At 36.2% G+C, this 25,751-nt stretch overlaps 1 protein-coding gene across 1 annotated transcript; it reads left to right on the top strand.

Moving 5' to 3' along the window:
* Positions 1 to 335: 335 nt before the first annotated feature.
* Positions 336 to 22,766, top strand: castor1 (cytosolic arginine sensor for mTORC1 subunit 1). Its single transcript, XM_079607845.1, has 9 exons — positions 336 to 708; positions 9,185 to 9,255; positions 12,528 to 12,721; positions 15,307 to 15,442; positions 16,629 to 16,752; positions 17,174 to 17,284; positions 17,374 to 17,456; positions 18,990 to 19,084; positions 21,030 to 22,766. The coding sequence occupies exons 1-9, from the start codon at positions 596 to 598 to the stop codon at positions 21,096 to 21,098; spliced, it is 996 nt and encodes a 331-aa protein (XP_079463971.1). The 5' UTR covers positions 336 to 595; the 3' UTR covers positions 21,099 to 22,766.
* The last annotated feature ends 2,985 nt before the right edge of the window (positions 22,767 to 25,751 follow it).

Here is a 25,751-nt window from a genome sequence, read left to right as displayed (position 1 = left end):
AACGTTTTTCTCAGTTGCTCTTTGTCATTTTTACAGGTGTAAATTACTGCCTGGAATGTTTGTTGAAGTGAAATACAGACGGCGTTGTCACGTGATACCTGTTTCTTTACTCACCGCGGCTCGGGGTCGACCAATCACATGTGAAATCACTATCACTTGTGATGACTTCATATGGATAAAAACAAATTTGTAACAGCTTGCTAGGGTAGATATATTCATGTGTCAGGTGACAATCCTTTAAAATAATATTTAAAAATAAAAATGTTTAATCTACAATTATCTCCAATAAGACAAATAAGCGTGTAAATTCGAATGAGCTTTCTGATTATCCAAACGCCCCCTGGAGGAGGCCGACTGTATCTCTTGTAAACAGTTCTTTAGATCCACTTTCCAATAATTTCTCGAATCGGATTACATCGAATGTGTCACTCGCACCAGCCAGCCACCAGCGTGCCCAGTGCACGAGGATGAAGCGTTTTGATCGCAGGGTCTTGTAACATAACATAGGCGGATCTCGCGTAGCGTTATTTAACGCGCCCACCTGCACTGTATAGAATACATTTTCAACGGCGTTTTCCTGGTGGACTAGTAAACGATGGACCTGCACATCTTGGACCACAGGTTAAGGGTCACTTGTATCAGCAAATCTGGTCTGGAACATTACACCCATCCTCTGATCAAACTGATATTTTTAAGAAACAGGACGAGGTAAGAACAGTCAACGCCTGTATGAGTTTGCAAACATGTTATTACGCGTTTGGTGATGCAATTTTGGTCTTGACACCAATTCAAGTACATACTTTGCAGTGCGTTCAACTGCAATTTAAAAGCCTCACCCTGTTTAGGTTAGTTTGGAGAAATGATCAATATAACCAAAGAATGTCACATCATGCACACGAGGCCTTTAAGCTTACAGATGCACACTGATATAGCTGAAAGGAAGCTGTTTTCATAAAGAGCAATTTCTTGTCCTCAGCTATGACTTGAAATAATGGCTGTAACTGAAACCTATGTGTTGCTGGACAACAGACTTGCCAAGTCACTGGGCATGCAGATTTTGACATATTACATTTTACATGCAAACTTCGCGTTAGAGTAAATTAACATATGGGACAAAATAAAACTTTTTCAATGTATAGGTCTGGTGGCCTATAGATATCACGTATTTAAATTATAGTGCTGAATAAAAAGTATGCAATGCATTTCCTAAGTAGAGTGTGGAAAATGCATTTCACAGTTAAACCATAATTTACTGCAACACTTTAAAACATGACTTTTGTCTGGGTTAATGTGCTGAGTTATACTCTGTAATTTTACACTTGAATAAAAGTTAGGGTTTGGGTATAATCTTTCTACATGGCACACATGGCCAAAGTGACATCTATGGAAAAGGAAGATTGTTTGCAGGGTTGTTTTTCTTTTTTTCCCCCTTTTCTTTTTTTCTTCGTGATTGTAAAATGTCGCTGATTTAAAGGGATAGTTCACCCCAAAACAAAAATGTTGTCATTTACTCCCCATCAAGTTGTTCTAAATCTGTTTCTTTCTTTTGCTGAACACAAAAGAAGATATTTTGAAGAATGTTGTAACCAGACAGTTGATGGTAGCCATTTACTTTTTTGTATAGTATTTATATTATTATTTTCCAACTATGAAAGTCAATGGGTGCCATCAACGGTCTAATGACAGAATAACAATTTTTGGGTGAACTATCCATTTAAGTATTTTGTTGGGCATCGTGTGACTTTAGTATTTACTTAATGCGTTGAATTGGCAGTTTTTTGTTTCAAGTCTGTGGAGACTTTCAGGATTGGATTTCCACAGAGCTTAGACAAATATATGTTTGTGTATTTAATATGCCTTTTCTGGTTCGTTCAGCCATATCTTGTTGAGCATATCAGAGCTCCAGAATTGAGCATATCACTTCCTAAGCCTAAATCAAAGCCATTTTTAATCTTAAAATGCAGAAATTAAAGTGATAGTTCATCCAAAAATTCTCTCACCATTTACGCACCCTAATATTGTTTCAAAAATTGGAACATTATGAGGTTTTTCAATAGACCATGAGACCTCATGCTCTATATTCATAGTCTTCTGAAACTATCCATAGCTTTGGTGAAATAAAATGCAAACTGCAAATTTAGCCTATTTGCAAAAGTGGAATATTGCATAAATCACTTGGGGAATAAAGCACAGTTTCTATCCCGTGTCTTCAAGAGAACAAAATCATCACTTCTTGGGAAATTGGTGCAAAATATCTGTAATAAAAATGGAAGTTCCTGCAATCGGGGAAACCGTTATGGCTTGTTTTCCTACATCATAAATGACTCTCAGAGTGCGCATACGAAACGCAATAAACACTGTCATATTATCTTGCGTTCAGATGCCTGATGTTTGGAAACGCAAACACGTTAGACGCTTCTAGGTGGTCATTATACCAATTATCATTGGTACATTGGTCATTATACCATTATATCAGACTTTGGCTTAGGTATTTCAGAATGACCAAACCAACAGATGCTGTGCAATAAAACGGATGGTTAGTCCAGTGAAGCAAAGACATGTTAGTTTTTTGTTGTGCATCGAGGGATTTATTCGGTAGGCTAAATGTGTTTCCATTGTAGTTTATGCGCATGTCGTCTTATCGGATAAAAAAAAGTATCCTCCTCAATTGAGCGCATACGTTTTTTTTAAGAGATTTTTTTTTTTTACATTTATTTATGCGCGTCTAGGCGTTTCCATCCATTTTGTTTTTTACGCAACATCCCAAAATGCACATACAAATAGATGGATGGAAACATATTAGTGTGTATTGCAACCAAATGTGACTTCATTGGCCAAAAAACTTAATCACAAAAACCCAAATTTCACAGTTTTTTAGCCCAGGCACAAAATGATCAGCTAACATAATTTCACTAATCATATCATCAGCACATGGTAAAGTGTGAACAAGTATTAGGGTACGTTTACACGACAAGATATGCTTAAAATAGAGTTTTTCCTTTGAGTTTTACGTGGACAGACGTTGTCAAAACGATCCCCATTCACACGGACCCGCGAAAACGACTAAAAATGCAATTTTCTGCTGCCAGGGCAGGCCATTAGATGACAATGAAACACTATAGACTGAACACGTGATACGCATGTGCATGACGTCATCTTCTTCAGAGATTCGCCTTTTTGGTGTTTACACGGAGACTATTTTCAAAACCGTGTACTTTGAAACCCGTTTTCAGGCACACAAAACGCCATTGTCATGCAAACGAACAGTTTTATGTTTATAGTTGAAAACGGTGTCATAAACAGCCCCTTTGTCAAGTAAAATCTCATCATTCTGATTGGATTACAAGAGCAAACTGATTGCTATAAAAGGAGGGAAGAAGTGCTTCCAATAATTGTGTTCTTGTGTTAGAAATGGTGTCATCCAAACAAAAGCCATCATCACATGCAAACAAATAGCTGCAAAGATTATTGCATCTGAAAGAACCATTTAAAGGATCATCACGAACTTCAAGCGGAGAGGTTCACTTGCAGTGAAGAAGGCTTCAGGATGTCCCAGAGTGTCTAGCAAGCACCAGGACGTCTCCTCCTGAGGAGTCGCTACAGAATGGTGTCAGCACCAGTGCAGAGCTGCTCAATATGTGAGACCAAGACTATTAGTCAGCATGCCAAGAAGGGCTGCAAAGAAGCCACTTCTCTAACAAACATCAGACTGAAATTCTGAAGGTGAACAACAATGGGATAGCAGAAGACTGGTGCAAAGTTACTTTCTCTGATGAAGCCCCCTTCTGACTGTTTGGGACATCTGGAAAATTGATTGTTTGGAGAAGAAAAGGTGATGGTATCAAAACGTCCCACAGAACAACTTCTCCCAACAACCCCAGGAGCAATTCGATGATCCATGCATTTACCAGCATGATGGAGCACCATGTCACAAGGCAAGAGGGATTACAAATTGGCTCGGAGATCATAACTTGACATTTTGGATCCATGGCCAGGCAACTCCCAGGATCTTAATCCCATAAAGAGCTTGTGGTCAATCCTCAAATGATGATTGGACAAACAGAAGTCCATAAAGTGTGATCAACTCCGGGCATTAATAAGGCAAGAATGCAGCACCATCAGTCAGGGTTTGTCCCAGAAGCTGATATCCAGCATGCCAGAGTAAATTTTTGCATATATTGAATGTTTTTTGTTTGTTTGTTTTTTTGCCAATAAAAGCCTTTAAAACTTATGAAATACAAATCATTGATTTCCAGTATACTATAGAAACATGTGAAAAATAATCTACAAAATGTAGTAGGTCACTGACAATACTTTTGGCCACAGCTGTACATGATTAATTGAAATAAAATGAAATTGCGGTTATGGCTTTGTGCAATTATCAAATTGCAAGGGCTCTGATTTAATTAAATAAATGCATGCATCTCAAGAGTGAAGCCTGACACTGTGCTCTTACACTCATCCGCCAGTGTTTGCAGCGTTTCAAAGCGGCTCGGCTCTGGAGTAAATAAGAAGGGGCAGAAGGTCAGCAGAAAAAAAAAAAACAGCCTTAAAGCGGCATCAATTTTTTTTAAAAAGGGGGGGCGCAAAAAAATAATAATTTGAGAAACACTGCCTTAAAATAAAGTGTTACCTTATGATATAGCCATTGATATATAATTACCAAATTTTGGGCAAATTGTGTAGCCCTACAAATAAGTACAGCAAACCTGAAATTTTGTTAAATCGCAATCACAATTTTTGTCAAAACGTTTATTTCTTAAAGTGATAGCAGCCTAATAATGCTGTCTGTTTCTAATATTAATCAAACAACAAAATATAAGAAAATCACTCGCTACTCCTGACTGAATAGCTTTTATACGTTTTATATTGATTAATCTTGAATTAAATACAGTGAAGATTATGTTCGGTGGCGTTTTACATTTGATTACTTTATTGAATATCTGTACCTGAAAGCTACTGTTAGATGCCTAAATAACCTGAAAAGCACTGTTTATTTTATTTGTATCTTTGCTCTATTTTATTTATTTGTGCTGTTGCTTGTAACTTGATTATTTGTTCTTATTTTCTTTATTTTAATGTGACAGTAGTCCAATAACATAGCACATACCGACCCGAAAACCGTGATGATAACCAAACTGTGAGTAATTTGAACTGTTAAACCCCTTCTCTGCAGTGTATACTGTATTCATAAAATTACACGCATACAAATAATTCACATAATTATTAGTGAATGATACCCATTGTTACTTTTCTCATGAACGTGCATAGGAGGACTAGGGTAAAATAAGGATTTAACCGTTAATAATGACTTGAATCTATTAAAGACTTTGACTGGAGTGCACCAATATAGAAAACATAGTTCCCTCTCTTTTCTCACCGTTCTGGAGGATGTTGGTTTAACACCACTCCTATATTTCTCTTTTTTCCAGAAGGCTATGGAGCTCGTACAGGAAGTTGAACCCTAGGAGCTCTAGATGTTGTTAGGAAGTGTGAGACTTGCTGACACAATGCTGCTGTGCTGAGTGTAGCCCTGAGGGTGGGGGTTTGGCCCCTGGATTGATGTGCCTAGTCATTGGGGTCCGGATAGTATTCTGCTGAGTTGCAGACAGCACAGGAATCAGCTGCACTGGCCTGAAAGTTAAACACCATGTTAGCGGACTACTGCAAGAACGAGTACTGACGTCAAAGCAAAGTTTCTTAGTGGTTTCTATTGCAAAAATAAATAAAATTGCTACACAAAACTAATGTTTGCAAGCAGCTGCAGTCATCATTCATTGTCATTGCACAGGGGGGAAAAACACAGTGACAAAAGTTTTCATAGAATAATAGTCATACAGGTTTGGAATAACAAAACAAATTAAAGCTGCAAGCAGCGATTGCGGGCCCAAGCTGGTGGCACCGCCACCCGCTGCCTTTAGTTACACTAAAGGGACCGGGTGGCGGTGCCACCGGCTTGGGCCCTCCATCGCTGCTTGCAGCTTTAATTTTATATATATATATATATATATATAATATATAAAAAAAAAAAAAAAAAAAATATATATATATATTTTCCCCCTATTTTTAACATATATATTATTAACATTTTTGGATGCTAAACTATTCTTTTTATAGGCTTTGTACTTTGTACACTTTGTACACTCACGTTCCAATATAGAAAAATTATCCTCTTCACAGTGGAGCGGTGCTTACTATGAACGGCACAAACTGTACAAATGACAATTTAAACAGAGCAGTGTAATTTTTATATGTAAGGTTGACTATTTTATTATTATATTTTATTAAGGCTATAATGAACATTCTGCGATGTCAAGATTGCAATGCTGGAATGCTGTGTGTGTGTGTGTGTGTGTGTGTGTGTGTGCGTGTGTGTGCGTGTGCGTGCGTGTGCGTGTGCGTGTGCGTGTGCGTGTGTGTGTGTGTGTGTGTGTGTGTGTGTGAGGCTCGATCGAACAAAACACACTCCGTCATTTTGTTCATACAGAACATCATTCAAAATGCAAAGTGTTTCCTTATATTTGTGTACACTCGCAATGAAACACAACATTGTGCTTTTGTTAAACTATAAACTCTTGTCAAACTGTAACCTATAACTGTCACCCAACCAAAATCACACACACACACACACACACACACACACACACACACACACACACACACACACACACACACACACACACACACACACACACACACACACACACACACACACACATCCCCCCTCCCCTCCCCACACAGACAGACACACACACACACACACAGAATGGCAGAGAGACAGAGAGAGAGAAAATACACATTCAAACCACAATATCTGACTTCCTGTTGGTCGGAGCTAATGACTGTAAATTAGAAAGTTGTCCGGATCGAAGAGAAGAATATACGTACCGAGTTTGGTTACTGTAGGTAAAACTAATACCCCATTTTTGACTAAAGGTGGCGCTACTGAGCCCCTTACAACGCCCGTTTCTGAAACTTCGCACATGTCAATTAGACAATAAATGTCAAATGCATGTTGAGTTTCATGTAATTTGAAGCATGTTAAGAGCCTCAAATGCATCCAAAAAGAATATAAAAGTTTCAAGCGTTGCCATGGCGACGGTATTAAAGATATCAATAATCCTTTCACAGGTCTACATCTGTCGTGTGTTTACATTATACAGATGAAGTTTGAAGCAAATCGGGTAAAAATAAGAGGGTGATTTCAAAGCATTTTGAAAGTGACACACTTCCTGCTGCCAGTTGGTGGCGCTATAACTTTGACTCACAATAGTCACATCCATGCGATCGGCCTCTTACAGCGAACACACTGCTGAAGTTTCATCAAGATCAGTTAATGTATGCAGAAGTTATAACACACTTCCTGTTTCCAATATTCGCCATAAATTCGTTTCCTCGCCACGGCCAAACCGTTCGAGATATCAAAAATCCCCTCGCAACTTTTCATCCTCAATGTCTTGACTTCATGCACACCGAGTTTCGTGGTGATTGTTTGAATCGTCTAGGAGGAGTATTTTAAATTCCATTGCATGTGTTTTTTAAACTACGCCAAATAGCCGACTTCCTGTTGGGCTGGGGTAAAAAGTCAGAGCATGAAGGATATATGAACCGATGAGATCTATAAGTGTACCGAGTTTCATATTATTTAATGCAAGCGTGTTTGATTTATGGACCAAGTTTTCGGACCCCGTTCCAGGGGGCGCTGTCGAGCCCCCCTGCCACGCCCGGGTACCAGCTTCAGTCCGGCTCTAATGGCCGCGGGTTCTGACCAGTGTGCAAAGTTTCAAGAGTTTGAGTATGTTAAGGCCCCCAAAAGTGGCAAAAACCTTGAAAAAATTTTTATTATAAAGAAGAAGAAGAAGAAGAAGAAGAAGAAAAACAAAAAACCCTTAGAAGAACAATAGGGCTCTGCGCCCTTTCAGGGCTTGGGCCCTAATAAACATTGAGTGAACTTTAAGGGTGTTGTGAGGTCACAAAAGTAGTATGATAAAATTGAGAAATATTCATTAGCCTACCTATTCAATCTTTTTGTTTAGATTTTTTGAGTGTAAATGTATAAAGGTATCACATTTCAAAAGTTTGTGGTCAGCAATTTATCTATTTTTGTGAAGAAAAAGAAAGGAATATTTTCATTCACCAAGGGTGGATTAAATGGATAAAAAAATGACAGTGAAGGCATTTGTTTCAAAAGATTTATATATATATATATATATTTGAACTTTCTATTCATCAAAGAATCCTGAAAAAAATGTATCATGATTTCCAAAAAAATAAATTAAGCAGCACAGCTGTTCTCAACATTGATAATAGGAAATGTTTCTTGAGCAGCAAATCAGCATATTATGATTTCTGAAGGATCATGTGACACTGAAGACTGCTCAACTTTGAAATGTATTAAAATAAAGTTATTTTCCATTGTATTTCACAATATTACCGTTTTTTCGTGTGTATTTTTGATCAAATAAATGCACCCTTGGTGAGCATTTGTTTAAAAAAAAAGTAAAAAATCTTACAGACCCCCAAACTTCTGAAAGGTACAGTAGTGTATATATTTTTTAACTTAATAAATTAACGTTATTCGAGTTGTACATGGCTGCTGTACATAACTAATCAAATTCAATATTACTGTATTTTATCTTTGGTTTCAGTAAAAATTCATGACCCAGTCTAGATTTCATTTGCACAATTCAACACAGCTCAATGAGCTCTTCTTTTCCCATGATTCCCAGCTGCTTCTCAGCTCTGCGGCTCTTAGACAATAGATCGACTGAATGAAGTGGAGCACGTTGTTCTGGGTTCCTGGACCGGCCCCTAAAATATTTGGGTCAAACCCCATCGTGAAGAAGGCAATTCACACAAACGCACTCCCACGTTCTCTTCACCTCAAATTTATCAATCGCAACAAACCAGTTCAGCATCAACCGAAATGCAGAACCGTATGAATGAATTTCAGTTGTCGGCTCTAACTTTAAGTGAAAGAAAAAACAGCTTTCACTTTTTCTGCAAAGGGGTCTGATGTGGTTTCTCTCTCCATCTCACGCCTCCCTGCTGGAACACTCTTTACAACAATCTGACATTGTTTTTGTCCATTTATGCAATGTCTGATCTGTCTGTTTTTTCTTTTTTCTTTCTCTCTCCCTCTATTTGTTTTCTGTCTCTCCTGTGGCTTTTCTCTTTCTCACAGATGCAAATTTTTCAGCCTCACAGAAACTCCGGAAAATTACACCGTTGTCCTTGATGAGGAGGGATTTAAAGGTAACACACACACACACACACACACACACTGCACGTCTCCTAATTCTCTTGTGTTCAGATGATGACACACATTGCCATGGAATGTACTGAGAATTATATCATTTCTTTGTTAATTCTGTGTTTGTTGTGATATGTTGTCAACATTTGATCCTGGGGATTCATAATCTGATATTTCACACTGTACATTTCTAAACCCTGGGTTAACATTCTTATTTGCATTTATGCAGTGTGAACAGAACAGCCACGATTGGATAAATACAGCAGCAAAAATATTCAGCTAGCATATTCAGTATTTAAATACTTAATCTATTTTTTGACTAAATTCAAGTTGAAATCAGTCTTTATTTGATTCATTACTTGAAACTGCATTGAAATGTGAAGAATATGGAAATGTGACGTGCTTGAACAAGATGGACAGAATAATACTTTCCATGATTTACTTGGCATATAAAAAGTTTCATTATTCAAAATGATGCTGTTAGTATTTGAAGCAATAAAACATTCATTATAGATTTTTAAGATCAAAATCTGCCCTATTAGCAGCACACACTAATCATTTATTTCATGAAATATTAATAGAAAACATGAAATATTGATAATTATCATTACTTTCTACTGCGTATAAAATATGTTGCTAAATAAATATTTATAAATATATTGAAAGAACTCTCATGCTCACCAAGGCTACATTTTCTTTTATCAAAATGCTATTTAAAAAAAAACACACAACAAAAAACAGCAATATTGTCAATTGTTAACTTATTACAATTATGCATAATAATTTTATGCGTAATTAATTAGTTGTAATTATATATTATTAAATTATTTTCTTTTAATATACTGTATTTTAAATGCAATTTATTTTTGTGGTGGCATCACTCCAGTCTTTAGTCACATATTTTTCTCCAAAATCATTCTAATATGCTGATTTGGTGGTCAGTTGAAAATGGTTTTGCTACTTAATATTTTATGAAATTCTTTGTAACTTAAATATAAATGTCTTTGCTGTCACTTTTGATCAATTTATTCATCAAAAACATTGAAAGTATAATTTAAAAAAATATATATTTTATGTTAACATTACTATTTATTTATTTATTTATTATTAATAATTATTAGCAGGGCCAATGCAAATGTGAACTACTGACCCAATTCGCCCAGCAGAAAAATATCCTGGTTGTTGTTGATCCCTGAACAGATTCTCAATCCCTCATGATCTCTATTGACTCTGGAGCATTGATCAGTGAACAGGTGAACAGTACACGGAGTTCTTGTCTGTTATTATCGAGCCCCTCTGTAACCTCTGATCCAAACAGCTGTTTCCTCTGCGCTGACAAACCCCTGCGAACCTTTTCCTCTTCTCATAGTCTACAGGAAGGCAAACACGACTATAGGAACAAAGTTTCAGAGGCAGTGTTTGTTTGCAGATGTTCTGATACGAGAACAAGATGTTTTCTTTCATTTTGAGACGCTGTGGTGTTAAAGGATTAGTTCACTTTCAAAAAAGAAAAAGCTGATAATAATTTACTCACCCCGATGTCATCCAAGATGTCCATGTCTTTCTTTCTTCAGTCGAAAAGAAATGTAGGTTTTTGAGGAAAATATTCCAGGATTTTTTTCCATATAATGGACTTCAATGGCAACCATCTTTCCCAATGTTCAAAAGAAGGTTCAAGTCTCGACACGATCCCAGTCGAGAAATAAGGTTTTTATCTAGCGAAATGATCGGTAATTTTCTAAATAAAATTACAATGATATACTTTTTAACCACAATTGTTCATCTTGTGCTGGTCTGCGACGTGCCTTTTTTTTTAAAACAAATATGTCGGACGATTTTGAAGAAAATGAGATGGATTTTTTCGCCCTTCCCTACTTTTTTGAACCGGAGTACACAGACAAATAACTTGGATGACGTGAACGTGATCTTTCCAACGTGATGACGTAATGCGTGGCGCGTCACAGACCAGCACAAGACGAACAATTGTGGTTAAAAATGATATAATTTAAATTTTTTTAGAAAATGACCGATCGTTTCGCTAGATAAGACCCTTATTTCTGGACTGGGATCGTGTCGAGACTTTGAAGCTGCATTGAGACGGACATTTAAACCTTCTTTTGAGCATTGGGAAAGATGGTTGCCATATAAGTCCATTCTGTGTAGAAAAGTCCTGGAATGTTTTCCTCAAAAACCTGAATTTCTTTTCGACTGAAGAAAGAAAGACATGGATATCTTGGATGACATCGGGGTGAGTAAATTATCAGCAACATTTTTTTTGAAAGTGAACTAATCCTTTAATGGGTTACAGAATCACCCTGTTCATTTCTGATCTCTTATGCTGTCAAAGTGGCATGCCTGCCCACGGAGACATTTGCAACTTCCTGCTGTAATTCTGTGAATAATTATAGACTCTGGATTGGTTAGAGTGTTAACACAATCAGTATTTGAGAAATAACTTCCTATTGTGGTTTAGTCTGTGAGACTGTATTTCATTAGACTAGTTTCATTGCATAGGGTAATGCAACTATATTTGTACATTTATCTGAAGAAAATGCGAGTGCTGTTTGCTTGTGCAAAACTCTCTGCCATGATGCTAGAGTTTGTTTGCTTATTGGTTAAGGTCCAAAAAGATCCCAAGATGCACTACTGTTCACAAGTTTGGGGTCAGTAAGATCTTTTTTATTTATTTAGTATTTAGGTCTTTTGTTCACCAAGACTGCATTTGTTTGATCAAAAAACATAATATTGTGAAATATTATTAAATTTTTAAATGTTTTCTATTTGAATATTCTTGAAAATTACATTTATTCCTGTGATCAAAGCGTCACATGACCCTGCAGAAATCATTCTAATATGCTGATTTGCTACTTAAATAACATTTCTTATTATCAATATTGGAATGTGTAGACTGTGCTATTTGATGTATAGATTATTAGAGCATTTATTTTAAATAGTAATCATTTATGTTAAATGTTTTTACTGTCACTTTTGATCAGTGTAATGCATTCTTTCTGAATAAAAGTATTAAATTCTTCCCCCCCAAAACAAAAAAATCATACTGACCAGACCACAAATTTTTAAACAAAAGGCATTGTCTATTTTCTATATACCAAGTAAAAATCACCCTATCATTCGGTGCAGAATGAGTTTCTCATTGAAGTTCTCCACTAAAAATATAGTGTTTTCTCTACAAATGTCGTAAAATGTGTTTGGATAGTAAAGGAAACTGGTGTATTTGATTGATACGGACTGATCCGTCATCCTGCTGTTCCAGAGCTCCAGCCGTCCGAGCACTTACAGGTGGAGGGCTCTACTTGGCTCCCGCTCAATGTCGTCTCCAATGGCAACGCCTCCAGCAGCTCACAGGCCGTGGGCGTCACCAAGATCGCCAAGTCCGTCATCGCTCCATTGGCTGAGCAGCATGTATCCGTGTTCATGCTCTCTACATACCAGACCGACTTTATTCTGGTAAGCGAGTGTTTTGTGTCTTTGAGATCATTGGCTATGTTTCCATCCACCTATTTTTCTGCAAATTTTGGATTATCGCATTAAAAGGCTGGATGGAAACGCCAAGGTGCGCATAAATTATAAATATGCACATAGTTGGTTTTGTCTGATAAGAAATACTCATAAACTACGATGGAAACACATTTACCGAATAAATCACGGAATGCACAACACAACACTCATGTGACTTTGCCTCAGGAATGGATGTGATTGGATAACTGGACTTACCAGTGGATCAGTTTCATTGCACAGCATCTGAAAATTTTGTTACATTTTTTAATTCCCTCCCCGAAGTGTCTCACGTGATTGAATTCTAAGGGTGTAACGGTACACAGAAGTCACGGTTCGGTGCGTACCTCGGTTTTGGGGTCACGGTTCGATACAAGTTTGGTACATTTACATGTCCGGGCCCCCCATTTTCCTTATTGCTTAAAATACAAATTAAGGAATTGGTGATGTGTTACTCTAATTGATAGATTGACCAATGCAGCATGGTAAAATCCAACAGCTGTTTTCAAACGTATTGCTTTGATTTAACGTTTTGTGCGTAGCCTACGCTGTCTTTTTCTTTGAGTGTGAGAGTTCATTAGCATGCGGTGACAATGGCGGATGCACAAAGTTCAATATTACGCATTTTCAAGAAATCATGGAAAGACGAGCGAGAAGGAGAAAAAGAGCCTACTTCACCTCTCCACGAGAGACAGCGAGTGAAGCCGCACCTGAGGTTTCCATTTCTAGGACTCGCGTATTTCTTCACTGAACTTCCACGACACAAATTGGCACTCGTTACAACAGCGGAAACAACTTAAAATACTTTGTCAGACTCATTTTTGGTCATGCAGATAAGAGTAAGACATCATTCGTCTGTTTTTGTTGTACACTCACAATAAAAACAAATCATTCTGCTTTTATAAAGTAATGCTTCTTTCTGCCATCCCGGCTTCCTTTCGGTGAAGTTAGTGGAGCGCAATTCGAGTATTGAGAAGCACCCATTGTTTTGGGTTGGTGCATAGATCCTCTCTTCTTTGGTCTTTTTCCTGTTGTGGCGGTTAGCAAACAGCATTGCATTACCGCGCGTGTCGTATTCTGGATTGGAGTGTGGATCACCTGTGACTGACTGTTTCCGTTGTCTGGCTGTATGCACCGAACCGTGACGGTTCAGGACGAATACATGTACCGTTACACCCCTATTGCATTCCCAAACACCAGCATAGCATGACAGAGTTTATTGCATTTCGTCTGCGCGTTCTGAGATGCTAGTCATTTATCATGTAGGATAAAATAGATGCAGGATGCAATCCCCGATTGCAGACACTTCCATTTTTTTATTACAGATATTTTGCACCAATTTCCCAGGAAGTGGCAGCTTTGTTCTCTTGAACACAAGGGATGGAAACTTTATTCACAAATGTTTTATGCAATATTGCTATTTTTTGCACACGTTAAATTTGCATTTTTTAAAATAGAAACATAGCTAATAACACACATATTTCTTATTCAAGCCTATCAGCAACTTTCCTAGAAATAATTGGATGAGTTTAGGCTGGAAGTTTTGTGTCAGTGACTATCCTTAATATTTATTCTTGCATGTCATATGATATATTCTTTACATCATGTCACAACCCTCAAGTAGGAGAAGTTGGAGCTTCCATAATAAGTTTTCCATAAACTTAAATGTAAATGTGAACTTTATTTATTTATTTTAGATACTGATAATTATGATAACTCTGACGCCGCAGTATTATTTTATAATCATTTGTATGTAATTGTTGCTTATTTATTGTTGGGGAAAAATTAGCTTTGTGCTGTGAATGTGATTTAATAAGCAAAGAAAGATACGAACACAGAAGTGGAGCTGGCGGACATTTGGCTGAACCCAGAGACACAGAACAGTGTTAATAAATAAAGTATTAAAGGGAACATGCTCTAACATCAGACACCTGCTTGTTGTAAATGTTTTACAATTTTATGACGCCTTTTGTTTTTAATAAGTTGGTAGATGTGTAATGAAAGTGGTGATGTCTGGAGATTTATGTGCTAGAATCAGAATATTTTTTTTTTCTGAATCCTTGACCTTGATTTCCAAAATAAAAAAAATACATTTTGAAGACTCACACCAAATAGTCACCCACAGGGGGTGCTACGACAGCAACTAAAAACATAATCTTCATAACTGCTTGATTCAATTTTGCATGTTTTTTTGTTACACTTTTTTTTTTTTTTTTTTAAGGTGTCCTTGTCACATTAAGTACTGAGAAATGTTGATTAACTACATGCACTTACTATAGTGTTATGATTAGGTTTAGGGTTATGCATAATTTATAGTTATTACTATAGTAACTACATGTACTCTAACATCTTTAACAAGGACACTGTAAAATAAAGTTTTGCCGTGCTAACACATGCTAACACATGCTAAAAATGCAATAACACTACAAAACTGAAGTACAAAATAAACATGGCCACCTCGGGGAGTGCTGTTAGGAGTTTTAATTTATATAGAAATGTATTTGATCAACTTACTGACCTGGATGTTTGTGTTTTAGGTGCGAGAGAAAGACCTGTCGGTGGTGGTGGAGACTCTAGTGGAGGAGTTTAATATTTTCAGAGAAGAGGGGGGAGAGTCAGTGCCTGTCCACAGTCAGGACGCCTGCAACGGCCTTCAGCGAAACGGAAGAGAGGGTGAGACGGCGGATAAAGGAAATGCTTACACTTTATTTAAAAGTTTGGGGTTGGTATGATGAAAGTAGTCTCTTATGCTTACCAAGGCTGCATATATTTGATCAAAAATACAGTAAAAACTGTTTTGTGTTATATTAGTACAATTTTAAATGACTTTGAATATATTTTTAAATAAAATGTATAACATTTTTATTGTCACATGATCCTTCAGAAATCATTCTAATATGATGATTTGTTGATCAAGAAACATTTTTTTATTATTATCAATGTTGAAATTTCGATTTAAAATAGAAATATTTTGTAACATAAATGCCTTTACTGTCAGTTTTGGTCAATTTAATGCATCCTTGATGAATAAAAGTACTTAAAAAAATCATACTGGCCCCAAGGTTTTGAATGGTAGTGTATTCACACATCTTGACCTTACCCTTTTTTTTTCTTTTCTTTTTTTTTGAAGAGGACATATAATGTGAAATTGTAAAATTGATATTTTTAAGAATAGTTAATTATACTATGGGAAAACACTGTAGCTTTAAAATTTCCAAGCTTCCTCCCTGGTATAAAAAGATTTGAGGGCAGATTTACCAACATCTTTAAAAAAAACTACTGTCAGGATTTACTAAAGACACGCAGTGAAGAATTGGCGCTGAAAAGGTGTGGACAGGGTTCATTTTGCAGCTGACCTTATTGCAAATGCATTTGTAGGAGTTTCCCTTTCAGACGCAAAATGTATGGGGGGAAAGTATTTAAATGAATCATGCAAGGTGATATACTAAGGCTTGCGCTCGTCAATTTACTGGTATTTGCGGCATTATTTAGGCTACTGCCCTAAAAAAGCATTTCTGAAACCAGACGCTAATTTGTGCTGCTCTTGGTAGATTGTCATTATGGAAATGATCCGGCTGCGTCTTTGTTCTTTATTTTGCGTCTCGTGAGAGGATCACGTTCAGAACATTCCCCTCCCATCGGCACTTTTATGGGATTGCGTTCTCACTTTGCCCTGTTTAGTAAATCTGGCTCCTGATGTCATTAACACTTGACTGCACCCTTTTCTTAGCATAAATCATAATTTTATCAGTGTGTTGCATTGACATGTTGATTCAATACCAGCTTGTACATTTAAACAAGTGCATTCCATGTGGTATTATTGTTTTTGACATTTTAAAGTGTTATTTTGTGTGTTCAGTTCCGCATGCAACAGTTCATCCAGTGCTGATTCCTGAGAATCAGTTTTGCGTAATGAGTTTGGATCCGGATACTCTGCCAGCGATCGCCACCACACTCATAGATGTTCTGTTTTACTCGAACAGGTATGAAACATGCAGGGATGCTGTTTTCACTGCTTTCAATTTTGTATTTCATTTCCACCTGATTGGCATCAACAATAGCACAAAATTGATTGGTCTTTACTGCCACCAAGAGGCGTCTTGAACTAATTTCAGTTTATCACACAATTTGCCTGTTAATATAACTTAATGAGTAAAATGGTTCTATATTTTATATAAGACCTGCAACACAGAGACAGAAAAGTGAGCCAAAAATAATTCTCCCCCAAAAAATAATTGCCTGTTTCATGTCAAGGGATAAGTTGAAATATGTAATCAAGTTACATTTTCAAAAACAATTATAAAAAAAATCCCATTCCAAAGTAATCCATTTATTGAAACAACTAAAATTTGCATTTTATGTGTGTGCTGTTTTCATTTTTTTAAATGCATTTTTCTCCTGCAGTCCTAAAGAGGGCGCCAGTGTTGATCAGGACATGGAATGTATCAAGTTCTTCTCCTTCTCTCTGATTGATGGATACGTTTCCTTAGTGATGGACACAGAAGCACAGAGACAGTAAGACCCTCACAGAGTCATGAACGGGTGCTATCAAAGCTTTTTTAGATGCACATTTCAATAAAATCACCAATGTGTGTTTGTGTCAGATTCCCAGCTGATCTTCTCTTCACCAGCTCCTCTGGTGAGCTCTGGAGGATGGTGAGGATAGGAGGGCAGCCTCTCGGCTTCGGTGAGCTTTCTTTTAGACGCATTCAAAGCCACCATGTAACCTTCAACAATCCCACAATGCATTACAGTTAGCTCAGTAAAAGAAAAGAAAAAGATAATATACTTGCAGTAGAATTAATTCAGTATTGCAGGGTATCAATATAAAAATTCACATTTTAATAATTTTTATTTTATTTGTATTCTAATAATTGAAAAAGTGCCCCTATATATGCTGTTTTAAAGGTTCCTAATTTTGTTTTGGAGTTTCTTATGATAGGTTTACATGCATCCGAGATCAAAAAACACTCTTAATGACCTCACAACATGCATTGTAGCATCTTTTCTCAGACGCTTTCTATAAAGGATTCGGTCTCTCTACTTACTCTCTTACTCTGATCTGATTGGTCGGTCAGATGGCCCTGTTGATATTGGTCTACCACTTAGTGGATTTCGGTGCATATCTGAATATCAGCTCTGGATCTTCCTCAGCACTTGATGCACAGTGATATGGACAGTTACGATGGCGTTGGTTTTACCGTATCAATTCGAGTCCTCATCCTTTGGAAGAAGACGTTGTTCACGGGCAGCCAATGAAGACCATAGGCTGGCATTACTCTGGCAATAACTCCATTTATCGTGCACTTTGATCTTTAAAACTTTCCAGACCTTTTACATTTACAAACAGCTATATTACACACTGCATGAAATTATATATCAGATTAAGCATAATAGGGGCACTTTTAAAGGTGTAGTATGCAATTTCTGAGAATTGTTGTTGACCGCTGTTGATATTTGAAATCAACCCAATCACACAAACCCCTCCATTCATTGCTCCACCCTCAAAATTCACAAACATGCACATTAAATGCATATTTGAGCATAAATGCATGTTTGAGCTGTTTTAACTGAAAGCAACTTAAGCCATCTTAAAATATGTCAGTGCCATTGATTTGTCTCAAGATGCACACTAGTAATGTTTTTTTTTTTTTTTTTGTTAGGCACATTTATAAAAGCTACTTGAATGTCCTAATTGAACTAAGGAATAATTCTGTCGTAATCTAAACCCTGTCTGTGAAACCAAGCCATTAAATATTTCTTTACATGCATGTCATGTATGTGACCATAACCAGCATTAGAGAACTGTGAATCTGCAAATGTGTTATTAAAGTATTAAAGTATTATATTAAGTCAATATTTAACGACAACAACAGTGTGGGAATCCCTGGCTTTATCGTGAGTCTCTCATGCACTTCACATGTAGTCAACGTTTTGTATGACGCATAGTTGCTGACTGTGACGAGCATTCAAAATCAGTCACTTAATATTTGTGTGGAAACTGTGATGCATATGTTTCAGGATTATTTGATAATGAATATAAAAAGTTTTTAGTTAGGATGCCCATGTATATAAATGTAATGTTTTTCTTTCTGATCCAATCTCTAGTCCAGACAATAGCGAAGTTTGTTTAGCTGGGCGATAGAAGAATAGATACAATCAGAAAGTTTGATTTATTCCAAATATTGACCGTTATCTCTCTCTCTGTCTCGTTTTGCAGATGAATGTGGGATAGTTGCTCAGATCTCTCAGCCTCTTGCAGACAGTGATATATCAGCGTATTACATCAGCACCTTCAGCTTTGATCATGCTCTGGTAAGTTTGATATTTTCTCTCTCTTTTTGCTACACACAACGTTTGAGCTCTGTAATAGTCAACCGATGTGGGTTTTCTACACATCTAGAGATCAGGGTGCCCAATGTTCAATATATTACAAAATAAGAGCATTATTAATTTGGGTTTTATTTAGTGTATTTGAATCATTTTTGATATTTACGTGACATTGACCAACGGGACAACAAGTGGTTGTCTAGTTAGTGATCAGCAAACAGAGGAATTTCAGAATCTGCTCTGATTGGACGATTTCTGCAACACCGCCTCTGTTTATTTCCATTATGTCATGTTAAATCAGTTTCCTATTCTTTTCCACTTTTCTTGGAAACCCATAAGAATTTTAGCAGAAACTGTGTCTGGTTCACGACTCACGGGTCATTCTTACTCATCATCAGCTTTATCATCTGATATTAAAATGTACTGGATGGACCCTTTTCACATACTGTGATTATCAACATTACAAATCTAGCAAAGTTTTTAATATTTAAATCTTAAGAATGCTTTATCCACATTTATAACGCTGTACTTCGTGATATATTACCTTGGCTGTAAAAAAAAACCTTTGAGCTAGTTTCATGTTTTTCTCCTCTATCTCTTTCTTCTCATAATTAATAAAATATTATAAAATGTTATTGTGTGAGTTGAGCTAAAGTTTTTTTTTTTTTTAGCTAAAGTCCCAAACAGAAAATTAAATTTAGTGTAACATTAAAATAAATGGATACACATGCATAATTAAATTGCAATAAAACTGAAATATTACATTGATTGAAATACTATATAGTGATGAGCGGAATTATGTTTATAACACATAATTCAGCGTATAAGTGTTTTCAGAGCGACAGTAAAACCCCATCTCTGCAAGCGCTGTGATTTTAAGGTGCATTTGGGAATGCAATGTGGGCTATTCGCTTTACTTGTATTCATATTTGCATTTCCAATGTTTGTGTTTCGCCAATATTCCACCAAAATAAAAGCAAAATGTTAAAAGCTCAAGGGGTTTGAACATTTGAAAGTGAAGAATAAGACATAAACATTTGTATTGTGAGCTGTAGTGTGTAGATGTCTAGTGTCTAGATGCTATGTATAATTAAAAAATTTAAAATAAAACGCTTAAATATTATTAGCTTCAAATCTTAGGGTACTTCAAGGAAATTGCTGACAGAAATAGTTTGGCCAGTTCCTCATTGTGGTGGCGGGGACTTCACTGGCTTGCACTGGATTTCATCATCATTAATGTACTCTATATATAGCGGCTCTGTGTACGGTATGTCCATGCGTGTGAAAAACTTCTTAAGAACCCCTGATGACAGAATCATGTTTCTCTGATTTGAATGAATCATGACGGATGCTTCTTTTTTTCTTGAGTGTCAGACTTTAAATAAATAAATAAACAAACATATATATATATATATATATATATATATATATATATATATATATATATATATATATATTTATATATAATTTAAAATTCAGCTCTGCGTCACAGGAATAAATTACATTTAATAATATATTAAAATAGAAAACAGTTATTTTAAATTGTCATAATATTTAACAATATTACTGGGGTTTTATTTTTTATCAAATAAATTTGGTGAGCATAAGAGATTTCTTTTAAAAACATAAAAAATCTTACCGATCCCAAACTTTTAAACGCCATTTAAAATGCCGTTTTTTGAGCCAAAAGTTGAGGTTATCCGCTTGTCACATAACCTGCTTTCTGTAATACCCTGATCCACGTGAGTTTGAGAGGATGCGTCTCTGTTTACGCCAATCCTAAAAAAACACACAAAAAAAACGTTTCATACGAGCGTGTGTTGTTCAGCTTACAGCATGTGCCATCCCTAACAAATATTGCATAATTGAATGGGATGATCACATCCCTGTGTTTTTGTGTCGTCTAAATCCAAACCTTTTTTTGTCTCAGGTGCCAGAAGAAGATATTGTGAGCGTGACCGAGGTGCTTCGAGCTCAGAGGAAGGACATGTCCAGCTGAGGCTGCGGCGAAGACGCTAGAAAAAGACCTTCACGGTGGATCTTGTTTGGGCCACTAACACAGTATTACTCCACATGACTGTCTTATAACCAGAGGTGCTTCAGTCACAGCATTTAAGAGCTTGGGTTAATAAAGATTAAAAAAAGAAGACGCCTAAACGTTTGCTTTTGCAGAAACAGCAGTGCTGATTTAAATCCCACTACTGAGAATCAAAGTATTTACATGACTAATTTGAAAGGATATTAATGCAGTATTTTAATGCTAGACTATTTGAAGGACCTTTTTCTCAATGGAATCGTAAAATTGATTTTGTTCAATTTTTGATTTTGTTCAAACGTTTATTTCTTAATTGCGGGGGTAATTATAATACATAACCAGAAATCCCTGTTTGGTTTACCTGCTGCCATTATGTTCCGCAAAAAAATACTTTGAGTATTGCACAAGTCTTCCAGTGTTGTCAGAATCTTTTTTTTTTCTTCTTCTTTTTTTTTTAACGTAACGCTGTTTGAGGTCAAGCAAAAGGAATTATAATCGGTGTAGCAACTTTTGGTGTCATTTAAACATTGCACTTAGAAAATAAGTTACTGATGGTGACTATACTGATCACTTTTGAATGAGCATTTCTAGCATATCGCAAATACTGAACTCAAACTGTTATGAGGGATTCTTTTGTTTAATTTTTTTTGCGAGCTCTAAACATGCCCAGCTCTAGTGTGGCCTTATAGTTTAACTTGCTTTTTGTTTAATGTCAGAACAGGCTGCTGTTTTGTGACCTATTTTGGTCACTACTACCAAGCACAGATATATACACAAATAGTACTGTAGCGATAGTTCGTTTAACCTTTTGATTGCGGGACCCAAAAATAGATTTTAAAATTACATTAAAAACTTTTTCCAGCTATCTTTATAATGAGCTAATGGAGAATCTCAGCTACAGGGGTTCATGCAATGAGAAATGCACAAATTGATTTATATTTTGTTGGCACAAATCACTAATAAATCCAGGAATCAGATCTGGTAAATGAATGAAGCTCTTTCTAGAGAGAAATATATCTTTGTTACAGTATTAGATTAATAATAGGGTTACTTTTTTTGTGTGTGACTCTGTATTTGCTAACACGTTTTTATGTTAACTTGTTTTCTTTATATAGTGATCGATTTTTCAGGGCACTAAAGCAGCATTAGAATAATTGTCAAAGTTTTTTTTAGATCACGGGTTAAAGAAAATTGTGTATTAGGAAAAATGTTTGTTACTACAATGCCATAAAGGAGCTATTTTCATATGTTCATTTTTATCTAATTTCTACAATATTGGCAAAGACCAAGGTTACTGGTGTGTAAAAACTTTGTTTGTAAAGGTCAGTAAAGATTCTGAGCATTTGTTATTCTTTCTTGCTTTTTGTAGACTAGGTGCATTTAACTAATGTCATTTTTTGGTACATTTTATAGTGTCAAAGGAATTACATACCACATTTGTAAATGCTGCTTGATCAATAAACAATTATAAAAATATTTTTTCCATTTGTTAAAATTGTGTTTAAAGGGTCATGCATACAGTCACAACACTTGGAATACCCTTATAGTTAGATGTGATCACTTTAATATGCATGCACTGTTATCCCCTTAACCCTTTTTTTTAATAGACATGAAAATGCACATTCCGAACTTAAATGGTTGTAATTCAAGAATGCTTTGGAATGTAGATGTAAGATTGGTCTTGTTTTAAAGAAGACATTTGGGAAAGTTAAACAGAAAAAAAGTTATAGAAGTTTATGAAAATGTAAATTTTTATTATTCATATAAAATACATATTTTCAAAACCTAGAGGACTCTAAAAATGCAAAAAAATCTAAGCCAAAAATCTGAAAAAGTTGTGTTTCAAATTATAAGTTGATATCTCAAAAAAAATAAGCTTTCAGTGAGATTTTGTTTGGGTGCAGTACCAAACTCTTCCACTAGTTGACATTACTGCCCATATAAGGGTGCCTCCATTTCCATATGTTGTTTGAGTGATCTGAACCATTATTTTTACAATGTTCATACAATTTATGAAGTAGACATCCTATTCAGAAGTAGTATTGGAAGTTTGGCAGATTTTGAAATGAATTCAACCTCTAAGAAACAAAAAGAACACGTATGTGCATTATAGCTCGCTGCCACATCACAAATGGTGAATCTAATGTAAAAATCATTAGTTATTAACTTAGGGCCTAGGGGTCGCTTGCACGACACCATTCAACTGAAACCTTTGAAGTTGGTTTCAAGTGTAAGTTTTTGAAAGCGATACCGCTATCATCCCAGAGTAAACTTCAAAAACGTGAATTTGTGAAAATGGTGAGGCATGCACATGCGTATTACGTGTTTAGTCAAGGCATGCGCGTTTGAATACGTGTGTGTGTGTGTGGGCGCGTAGTCTTTCTTTACAAAGTTCTGGAATGAATAATACATGAAACACACACACATATTTGTGTGTGTGTGTATATATATATATATATATATTAATACTGTACACATTATACACACACATACACACACATACACACGCAGTGTATATATATATATGCGGTCACTATGACTTTTTGACTTAAACTAATTACCGTACTGCTTATTAATAGTTAGTAAGGTAGTTGTTACATTTAGGTTCTATAATATTATTAAGGGATGGTTGAGGGATGTAGAATATGCTCATGCAGAATACGGCATTATTATGTGCTTTATAAATACTAATAAATAGCCATTATCATAGAAATATGCTAAAGAGCAACTATAGTGAGAATTGGGTCCTAAACTAAAGTGTTACCACATAACGCATGAAAAGTGGAGTTGACCCACTGCTTATTTAATTATGTGTGTTATAAGTCATTATGAAGGAATTGCATTGCATTTTAAAATTTAGTTGTTGCAGGTTGTATTAGTGGAAGGGATATTCTCGTTCCAGACAGCATTCATGGAAAAACAATTATGTATTGCATAAGTCATACATATTTTTGGTCCATTTTCCTGTAAGAGAAAAATGCTGGGAGTGAAGCTTGAAAAAAGACAATGGCAGTCGTTGATGTGAGTTTACACCCTGATTTACAAAATGACATACTAAAATCATTATTCTCCAACTCCCATTTCAGATTCCATAGCAAATATTATTATATCGAGTCAGATTGTGATTGAAATCAACAGACATTCCTACATGCAGTGTGACACTCAGAAGGCATCTTATGGTTAGCCATGTACTGCAATACAATAAAAGCAGTCCTTGAATGAGGAAAAGATCCATCAAATCAAGTTTTTTGTTACTCCTAATAATGCGTGTACTTAGACTTCAGTACATGAGAGCTCATCAACAGGGTGAACCATCTCATGTACAATCATGTCATTTTCAGCAAACCTCTTTTATTATCAGATCACATTATGCCAAACTGTCATGCGGTTATCAAAAAAAAAAGAAGAAAAAAAAAAGACCCATATACGTTGGAAACTATGAGCAGTCATGACAATCATCTTAACTTTTCACCAACCATATACTGATAAAACAGATACAATATAAGTTTAAATCCAAAGACATAAGCAGAAGGAAGAAAAGCATTTATCTGAAATAGAAAGCTTTTGTGGCATTATTAATGTATTAACTGTCAAGTATATAAAAAAAAAGTCTTATTGACCCCCAAATGTTTGTTCAGTACAAAAGGCTTCAGATAAATGCTGTTCCTTTGACCTTTCTATTCATCAACGAATCCTATAAACAAATTGTACATAACTGTTTTCAACATTGATAATAATAAGAAATGTTTCTTGAGCAGCAAATCAGCATATTAGAATGATTTCTGAAGGATCATGTGACACTGAAGTCTGGAGTAATGATGCTGAAATGTTCAAATAGAAAACATTTATTTTAAATTGTAATAATATTTCACAATATAACTGATTTTGCTGTATTCACTTACAAAGCACTAAATGGTTTAGCTCCGCAGGACTTGAGCGAGCTCTAAACGCATTATAGTCCTTCACGTCTACTGCGATCTCAAAATTCCGGCCAGTTGATAATACCTAGAATATCAAAATCGACTGCTGGCGGTAGATCCTTTTTCTATTTAGCACCAAAACTTTGGAACAGTCTTCCTAACACTGTCCGGGAAGCAGACACACTCTGTCAGTTCAAATCTAGACTAAAAACACATCTCTTCGGCCTAGCATACACATAACACATTATAGACTTCTATAATTCAATGTTAGGCTGCATAGTTTAGAACAGCCGGGACCGGGAACACTTCCCGTAAATCCTGATGTACTTGGAACATCATAAGAAGGATGGCGTCTACGCTAATATTAGTCTCTCAGTCTATCCCGAGGTTTACTGCTGTCCACCGGAACCAGGCCGTATCCAGATCTGATGAAGGACCAGCGCCAGGACACGACGACGCCGCTGACCTGAAGTGTCAACCAGTCTCTCCTCCTCTCCACTCCGACTTCAACAAACCGGAACTGGACAAATACTCTGATTCATTCTGAACTTCTGACCTGTAATGCTCCTGAATCATAATCATACACTGTTCACTCATTGGCCAGAGGATAACTGGCCCCCGACTGAGCCTGGGTTCTCCCAAGGTTTTTTTCTCCCTTCTGTCAACTGATGGAGTTGTGGTTCCTTGCCGCTGTTGC

Source organism: Phoxinus phoxinus, assembly GCF_949152265.1.
Source record: "Phoxinus phoxinus genome assembly, chromosome: 3".
Taxonomy (NCBI): Eukaryota; Metazoa; Chordata; class Actinopteri; order Cypriniformes; family Leuciscidae; genus Phoxinus; species Phoxinus phoxinus.
The sequence above is the reverse complement of the archived record's forward strand: the minus strand, read 5'-3'. Positions and strand labels throughout refer to the sequence as shown.

Coding starts and splice junctions, on each gene's coding strand:
- castor1 (XM_079607845.1), top strand. CDS start 596: ATGGACCTGCACATCTTGGACCACAGGTTAAGGGTCACTTGTATCAGC. Junction 12,722..15,306: donor ACCAGACCGACTTTATTCTG/GTAAGCGAGTGT, acceptor TTTGTGTTTTAG/GTGCGAGAGAAAGACCTGTC. Junction 16,753..17,173: donor GTTCTGTTTTACTCGAACAG/GTATGAAACATG, acceptor TTTCTCCTGCAG/TCCTAAAGAGGGCGCCAGTG.